The following is a 9,116-nucleotide window of genomic DNA, read 5'->3' as shown; positions in this document are numbered from 1 at the left end:
CCTCGACGCCACAGCGCAGCGCCTGTGGCTTGCCCTCCTGGCTCAGCCCCACAGAGAGACGCCCGAGGGGCTCCTCTGGGCGCCGCACACATGACACAAGCCACGGGGCTGAGGATTAACCTTTATCATCAGGGGAGCCAAACCGCGCAGAAGCTCAGGCTGGGATCAAGCCTGCATTGTGTCAAGTGCTGGCAGAGCCCAGGAAAGCCTGGCCAGGGCAGCACTCGCCGTCCTCCCACCGCAGCAGGAGATCCCTGCTCCTGTGTGTTCCTGGGCTGAGCCCTGGCAGGTCTCGCACCGCGTCAGGCTGTCTGATGCTCCATGGGGGACATTTGGGGTCGAAGAGGAGGTTGCCGCACCTCACGGCGCAACGCGGTGCTGCTGGGCTTGCTCAAGCGTGCGAGAGGGTCTTTTGCCATTCCTCCTCCGGCTGCCATTCTCCCTGTTGAGGGCTTTGCGTCAGGGTTGCAAGGCAAAACGCAGAAAGCTTTTGTTCCCTGTCTCTAAAACCAGTTGAAGGCATGTGACAGGGAGCAGTAATAGCTGCCGTTGTCTTCGTGGCGGGCAGATGTGATGATGAGGATGCAGGCATTGCTGGCGAGGTCTTTGGTAGCAGAGAAGCGGTCGGGAATCTTGTCGGGCTTGTGCTTGTCTCGCTCGGAGTTGTAATAGAGCAGATACCTCAAGGAGTGCCCCGGGCGCTGCTGGTACCAGGAGATGCCGAACTTGCTGATATTGTACTGGGGGCTCAGGGTGCAGGAGAGCCGAGCGGTCTGCCCGGGCAGCACCAACACGGAGGGTGGCTGGGTCAGCATGGGCTGAGCCCTGGAAGCTGTGCACACCAAGGATGCAGTTAACTGATGGGCTGAGCCATGTTCCCCACCACCCCCAGCCCCAAGACGTCCCCCCGCTCCCTTGAGGCAACCCTGTTAGCCAGCCTCCACCCGGCTCGTCCCACCACACAGCCCTAGAGCACGCTGCCCTGCTCAGACTGACATCCCCTTCGTACAGCCCAGTCCTGCGGGCCGCCCCGCAGGCAGCAGCCACCTCAGCCGCACCACCCTTACCTGTCCCCACCAGGAGCAGGACCGTGAAGCCCAGGGCCATGGCGGGAAGCAGAGGGAGGGAGGCTGTTTCGGAGAGGGTCTGCAGTGCTACATGAACCCAGGCTGCTGCGCGGCTGGCGCCGGTGAGGCGTATGTAAATGACACAGGGGGCTTGGGGACTCCAGCTCCCTGCGCTGCTGGCTTTGCTGCAGCTGGGCTTCAGGGAGGGGGCTTGAAGCAGCGGGGCAAGAGCTGAGCATTGCGACCCACTGCCCACCTTCGCCCCAGGCTAGGCCATTTCCTCCAGGTGCACCCATGCAGGCACAGCCACTCCTCCCCTTCTGCCCCGGGCAGGGGGGTTCGATGGGGAGGCATCCCTGACCACCTCTCCTCTGATCGGGGGAGCAGAGAGGTTTCCCTGTGGTCTTGCACTCAGGCCTTTTGCCAATGCCCGGTGGTAGCAGCCGGCAGGGGGCCAGCTGGCTCTGCTGCCACCAGGGAGAAAGAAGGACAGGACGTGCCCAAGCCCCCCCGCAGCTGTCTCATCGCAGAAGGAGCATCAGGGAAGTTGCTGCACCCTTCTCCACTCAGCTCCATTGCTGGGCCAAGGGCTGCCCCGTGGCACGGGCTGGGAGCTGCCGACGGTGCTGGGAACGCTGCCTCTTTGCCAGGGCCGCCTGAGGAGCAGCAGCCACAGGCAAACACACGGGGCTGGCTGCCAAAGTGGCCGGCCAGCAACGTTTCCCAAGGAAGCCGGTGCAGCGAGCCATGGCTGCAGCCCAGCTGGTGCCTTGCGCGGAAAGACAGCAGGCCGTTACAGCAAAAGGCTGCCAGACTCAGTGGGCGTAACACCCCTCCTGTCTGTAACACCTGCCACAGGGCCCAGAGACGCCACATTACACAGCCAGCCACAGCCACGGGCTGGCCTCCCCCCAGCACGTCTGTGCACCCTCCAGTCACCAGCCTGTGCCCGTCCCTCGCAGCAGCGTGGGCGGCAGGCAACTCGCAGCCCCCATACCCTGCGGGTACCTCCTGCCCTCCACAGGTGGGCTCAGCCCCTCCTGATGCCATCACATCACCACCCACCGACGGCCCCTTCCCTCCCCCCTGCAGCACCCAGCCCTGCTCCCGAGGTGTCCCCGAGCCAAAGATGTTTGCAAGTGGTTCCTGACATGACTGGCTCGTGCGTGCTCTGAGTCTGAGGGAAAATGCAGCCCTGAGACACAGCCCTGCCTCATCAGAACACCCCAGCACCGTGTCTCTGGCACGGGCAGATCCTGAAGAGGAACCACCACCATCACCCAAGCATGCAACGCAGCAAGCTGGACACTTGCTTTGCTGTGCCACGCTGCAGTGCTCTGAACAACGGCTGGTGCGCCCTACGGCTCATCTGTTTTTTCTGCGTTCTCTATCAGTTGGTCTAACAAAAGCAAACACCCACACAACAGTGCCCAAATTACTGTGACACAGGCTCCCTTGGGAGCAGTGAGGGGATCACAGAATCACAGAATGTTAGCGGTTGGAAGGGACCTCTCTGGGTCATCTAGTCCAACCCTCCTGCCGAAGCAGGGTCACCCAGAGCAGGCTGCACAGGACCTTGTCCAGGCGGGTCTTGAATATCTCCAGAGCAAGAGAATCCACAGCCTCCCTGGGCAGCCTGTTCCAGGGCTCCATCACCCTCTAAGTGAAGAAGTTCTTCTTCATGTTCAGACGGAACTTCCTCTGCTTCAGTTTGTGCCCATTGCCCCGTGTCCTGTCGCTGGGCACCACTGAAAAGTCTGGCCCCATCCTCCTGACACCCACCCTTGAGATATTTATAAACATTTCTAAGGTCCCCTCTCAGCCTTCTCTTCTTCAGGCTAAACAAGCCCAGCTCCCTCAACCTTTCCTCATAGCAGAGATGCTCCAGTCCCCTCACCATCTTCGTAGCCCTCTGCTGGACTCTCTCCAGTAGCTCCTCATCTTTCTTGAACTGGGGAGCCCAGAACTGGACACAGTACTCCAGATGCAGCCTCACTAGGGAAGTGTAGAGGAGAAGGAGAACCTCCCTCAAACTGCTGGCCACACTCTTCTTAATGCACCCCAAGATCCCATTGGCCTTCTTGGCAACCAGGGCACACTGCTGGCTCATGGCCAACTTGTCATCCACCAGCACACCCAGGTCCCTCTCCACAGAGCTGCTTCCCAGCAGGTCCACCCCAAGCCTGTACTGGTGCATGGGGTTGTTCCTCCCCAGGTGCAGGACCCTGCACTTGCCCATGTTGAACTTCATCAGGTTCCTCTGCGCCTAACGCTCCAGCCTGTCCAGGTCTCGCTGAATGACAGCACAGCCTTCCGGTGTATCCACCACTCCTTCCAGTTTGGTGTCATCAGCAAACTTGTGAGGGTACACTCTGACCCTTCATCCAGGTCATTGACGAAGAAGTTGAACAAGACTGGGCCGAGTACTGACCCCTGGGGGACACCAGTAGTTACAGGCCTCCAACTAGACTCAGCGCTGCTGATGACAACACTCTGAGTTCTGCCGTTCAGCCAGTTCTCAATCCTCCTCACTGACCACTCATCCAGCCCACACTTCCTGAGCTTCCCTATGAGGATGTTATGGGAGACAGTGTCAAAAGCCTTGCTGAAGTCGAGGTAGACAACATCCACTGCTCTCCCTTCATCTACCCAGCCAGTCATGCCATCGTAGAAAGCTATCAGATTGGTCAAGCATGATTTCCCCTTGGTGAATCCACGTTGACTGCTCCTGATAACCTTTCTGCAGGCTTCCACTCTTACCTCCAGGACCTGGGATTCCTGAGGGCTGGCCTTAGCACTGGAGACTGAAGCAAAGAAGGCATTCAGCAACTCTGCCTTCTCTGCATCCTCCGTCACCAGGACACCCACCTTGTTCAGCAGCAGCCCCACATTATCCCTAGTCTTCCGTTTGCTGCTGATGCACTTGAAGAAGGCCTTCTTGTTGTCTTTGACATCCCTTGCCAGCTTCAGTTCCAGGTGGAACTTAGCCTTCCTCGTTGCATCCCTGCATGCTCTGACAACATTCCGCTACTCTTCCCAAGTGGCCTGTCCCTCTTTCCACGTTCCATGGGGAAAAGGAGAGTGAAAGGTGTCATTGATGGGGACAATCAGAGCAGCTGTAACACAGATGCCACAGAGCAGGGTCTGCACCTGCAGTGCTATGAAGTGGTGAGCTGCCAGTTACACCTGATGGGACCATACAGCAGCTTGCACAGCTGGGCTGCGGGGGCTGCTGCATTACAGCAGGGCAGCAAGGACTCTTGTACATCTGCCAGGGGGCTGTGGAGCATATAGGAGCCTCAGCAGTCCCCACGCGTGCGTTAAAGCCTGGCAGTGTCCCACCTGTGCCCATCCGGGCAAACCTGCTGCATCAGACTTCATAGAGCCAGCCCACAGCGGGCAGCAACGGCTGCGTGAGGCCAGCTCCAAAGCCCCTTCAAGGCTGGGGCTTTGCCTTGATACCTTCTGGGCTTGTGAAGCCCTGCCATTGCAGTGTATCAGCAGCTTGTGTTTCATGCAGCCAGGCCAGCGAGCCCATGCAGGTATGAGCATGCTGCAGACTCAGTTCCAGCTGTTACCCACCAGCACCCCCGAAACTAACTGCAAGGTGGTGGCAAGGTGAACATGAGTCACCCTGCGCGTGTGTCCTAGGTGAAGAGCGTCACACATGCACCCTGTCACCAAGCGCTGAAGAAGTCAAATCCATGGATTAGACACAGGCTGTGAAACGAAGACCCATGAAGGCAGAAGGAAATCACCCCCTCATGCCAGGAGGGGCATTTTGGAGCAAGGGAATTTGTCCACAGAGCAGAGAGCACTGGATATGCAGTACATCAGCGTTGCTACTGGTTCCTGCTATTCAGGTCCTCCACATCTGCTGACCAGCCTGGGGCCATGATTTCATCCGTATGTCTCAGTATCTCTGCAGGAAAAGGGGATGATGCTACAGGCCCCGCTAAGCACTGCTGCAGGATGACTTGTACAGCAACATTTGGCCACCAAATGGAAGATGCAGCCGGTGCGTAAGCCATGCACATTGCTCGGACGGCCCAGGGGTGCAGGACAGTACCTGGCTGTGCAAAATACAAGAACAGGTATGAGCCCAGCCCCATGCTCATCCCACTCTGCCAGCTCTATTCCCTCCTGCACGCAGTATGAGATGTGCTCAGTGAACAGAAGGAACTCACCCAAACAAGGTAAGATTTATCCCAGGTTGACACGCCACTGACCAAGCTCAGCTACCCTTCAGGCCAGGGTGAAACAGTGACCAGGACTTACTGCCACAGCACCCTGCATTCGCCTCAAAGCCCTGTGGCTTCCTCCTGCTCTGCTGCGCAGGTACAGCTGCTGTCCTGGCCACTGCCCACAGTGCCTCCCGGGCTCGAAACCCTGCTACCTTGTGCTCCAGAGCGGGACCGACACAGGCAGGGTCCTCAGAGAGGCTTTCCTGGTGGCATCCAGCCACCTCACAGAGAAGACCACGTCTGCCCTCACAGCAGCGTTGGACTCAGCTGGGAGCAGGGTGGGCATGAGCTGGCACCATCACAGCCCAGAAGAGCTGCAGGACAAACAGGGAGGGCAGGAAACACCACAAGACTGTGAAAAGCCTTGACGTTCAGCGTGGCTGGGACCACAGAGACTGGGCAGCCTTCCCAACAGGCTGTTGTGTAGCCCAGCCCCTGCACTACCCTCCCTCACCCACTTCTTGGCTGGAGGAGGCTCAGGTATCTGCGGGGGCCATTCCCTGTTGCTGGGAAGTCTGGCTACTGAAACTACGACAGCGTCGGCTAGAAACACAGCCCCTCCCCTGGGCTCTCCAGCAGCTAACGCCATCGCTGTCGGGCATTTGGTCATCCCCGCTGCCTGCAGGTCAGCATCCAGCACGAGCACCCCCCACACCACAGGCCTGGGCCCCCGCCGGAGGAGAGCAGCTCTGGGAAGTGGCGTGCCAAGTGCCATGTTCGTTACAGTGAGATATGGAGGTGCATCGGGAAAGCACCAGCTTTAACTCATCTCTGGGGCCGGCTGGTCACCAGGACCATCTTGATCACCAGGTGGTGGTCCCACGAGGGGCAGGGAGGGACATGGCACCTTGATGCACAGCAATGCCCAGCGGTTAGGGAACAGGACAGGAGAGCTCTGCCAGGGCACATCAGCATCATAGAATCATAGAATCATAGAAAGTTTTGGGTCGGAAGGGACCCCTAGAGGTCATCTAGTCCAACCCCCCCGCAGCGAGCAGGGACACCACTAACGAGATCAGGTTGCTCAGAGCCCTGTCCAACCTGGCCTTGAATGTTTCCAGGGATGGGGCCTCCACTACCTCTCTGGGCAACCCGTTCCAGTGTTTCACCACCCTCATCGTAAAGAATTTCTTCCTTATATCCAGCCTAAACCTACCCTGTTTTAGTTTAAAACCATTACCCCTCGTCCTGTCACTGCTGTCTCTACTAAAAAGATTGTCCCCATCTTTCCTATCGGCTCCCTTTAAGTACTGAAAGGCTGCAACCAGGTCTCCCCGCAGCCTTCTCTTCTCCAGGCTGAACAAGCCCAGCTCTCTCAGCCTGTCCTCATAGGAGAGGTGCTCCAGCCCTCGCATCATTTTTGTAGCCCTCCTTTGGACCCGCTCCAACAGTTCCATGTCCTTCTTGTGCTGAGGGCTCCAGAGCTGAACGCAGTACTCCAGGTGAGGTCTCACCAGAGCAGAGTAGAGGGGCAGAATCACCTCTCTCGACCTGCTGGCCACGCTTCTCTTGATGCAGCCCAGGACACGGTTGGCCCTCTGGGCTGTCAGCGCACATTGCCGGCTCATGTCCAGCCTTTCATCTGTCAGTACCCCCAAGTCCCACTCAGCAGGGCTGCTCTCGATCCTTTCATCCCCCAGCCTGTATTGGTACCAGGGATTACCCCGACCCAGGTGTAGGACCTTGAACTTGACCTTGTTGAACCTCATGAGGTTCACACAGGCCCACCTCATCCTTTGCCTCATCTGTTTTAAAAAAAAGGGATATCTTTAAACCCTACACAATGAATCACAGAGGATATAATACATATAAAAATATACAATATAATACCGATATATATGTAGTATGTGTTGTTATATAAATATGTGTATAATTATATGCCATTATATAATATACATGTTTGTGTATTTACATATATTTTGATACAATATATATGTTTTATAAATTATATATATTTTTATACATAATATATATAATATAAAACAAAATCTCTGGTTGGTTGCCATAAACTCCTTTCTTTCCTTTTGCAACACAATTTTTTAAATATCAAATTTTCAAAAACACATTTCCTGACCAAATTTTAAGATCTTTCAGTTGAGACAATACACCCCAATCCTCTGTGGTGTGCACCAGAGCCCTCCGAGTCTGCAGGGACAAGACACACCCCGCAGTGCTGCACTTAGTGCCCGTCCCCAGACCGGCAGCAGACCCCAGCCCACAGCCAAGTCCGAGAAAAAAACCCCAAATCACCAAAATTTGACAAAATGTCACAATTTCGCAGTGGGGAAGGAAAGACCGAGAAGAAGTCAGCAACTCACCTGCGATAGTCAGTGTGGTCCCAGGCCCGAATATACCACACAGTGATACAGGGCCATGCAAAAACTTCCTGCCCCATAGCACGAGCAGTCCAGGTGCCCATGGATGTGGCAGGAGGATGGTGATGGGGTGGAGATGTCCAGATGAACACAGCAGGAGGAAGGTGATGAGATGGAGATGCCCCGATGGACCCCAGCAGGAGGAAGGTGATGAGATGGAGGTGCCCCGATGGACACAGTGGGCTGCATGCATGGTGCTGGACGTGTCCCAGTGGATGTGTCAGAGCAGGAGCAGCAGGACAGACATATGGGGACGGCTGCATGTCCTTGCTGGAGGGGCCACGGGAAAATGGGCGCGCCGCGAGGCACCACCGATGGAGGTGGCTTTGGCCCCACCATCCCACATGGACCATATTGGCTGGGCTCTCCAGAGCTGCGGCCGTGTTGTCAGCTGCTCCAGGGACACACTGCTGCCCAGCACCACAAGCCTTGTGCGTGTTACAAGCCCATGTCCCTGCCCATGGCTTAGTCCCAGGTGAGGAAGGGCTGGTGGAAGCTTTGGGTGCTCCTAAGGAGCGACAGGCAGCGCCTTGCCTTGACCTGTTCTGCTGCCACGCGGGTGGCTGTGGCTGCCCTGGGGCTGTGACCTGCCACTCCTTGGGCCACACCGTGGCTGTGGCTGGGGCCAGCGGGGACCACCTGCCATCGGACAGTGTGTGTGCGGGTAAACTTCATGAAGAAACCATCCATCTGTCCTCCCACTGCCCAGGAACACCGGAGCTGACATAGGCGCTGCGGTTTCATAGGGAATCCCACCGCCTGGCACCCGTGCCACGCTGCTGCCTGGCTCTGCTCTCCAGGGCAAAAGTAGACCCTGGCACAGCCCACGGCCTTACCTGGGCAGGACTTTTGGTGCCTGGCGGGCGGGCGAGCCTCCTTGCAGCAGCGGTGTCGGGGTGCCCTGTGCTGGGGCAGCCGGCGGCAGGGGAGCGGTGCAGCCCCAGCTGCTGTCGCACTGCGCCTGCCGCTGTGCCAGAGCTCAGCCCTGCACTCGGGGCTGGGCACGGGGCACTGGGCCATCCCACCGCGGCTAGATAAGCACTTCCCTTCATCACACCTGGCACCCTGGCGCCGGCAAAGGCACTGGTGCAGGGTTGCCTCTGGTGTGGGGAAGTTCAGAGCCCCCCTGAGCCAACGAAGCCTGCCAGCCATGACGGAGGGTCACACCCTTGCTGAAGGCCCCTGTCGCTGCATCAGTGGGTGGTGACCGAAGGCTGAATTCACAGGGGTTTTAGTTCTGCCCTAACAGAGCTCAGCACAGGTTTCAGCGCTTAATGCCCTGCCTGGGTTGGGAGGCCTGGTCCGCAGGCAGAGGGGAGGGCTAGGGCCATTGGCCAGCACTGGACACTGTAGCAGAGAAGCCCTGCCCGACTGCTTTCTCCAAATTAATTTAGCTCCTGCCTTTGCTGCGGGCGGTCAAGCCAGTGCCC

At 57.6% G+C, this 9,116-nt stretch overlaps 1 protein-coding gene across 1 annotated transcript; it reads right to left on the bottom strand.

Annotated features, from left to right (window-relative positions):
- Positions 1 to 503: 503 nt before the first annotated feature.
- Positions 504 to 1,107, bottom strand: LOC142363067 (pre-B lymphocyte protein 3-like). Its single transcript, XM_075435060.1, has 2 exons — positions 1,062 to 1,107; positions 504 to 832 (listed from the first exon to the last, which is right to left on the bottom strand). Exons 1-2 carry the CDS (start codon positions 1,105 to 1,107, stop codon positions 504 to 506), a joined length of 375 nt encoding a protein of 124 aa, XP_075291175.1.
- Between the last annotated feature and the right edge of the window lie 8,009 nt (positions 1,108 to 9,116).

This window comes from Opisthocomus hoazin, chromosome 13, assembly GCF_030867145.1.
Source record: "Opisthocomus hoazin isolate bOpiHoa1 chromosome 13, bOpiHoa1.hap1, whole genome shotgun sequence".
In the NCBI taxonomy this organism is placed as follows: Eukaryota; Metazoa; Chordata; class Aves; order Opisthocomiformes; family Opisthocomidae; genus Opisthocomus; species Opisthocomus hoazin.
This window is presented reverse-complemented; position numbering and strand designations above follow the sequence as displayed.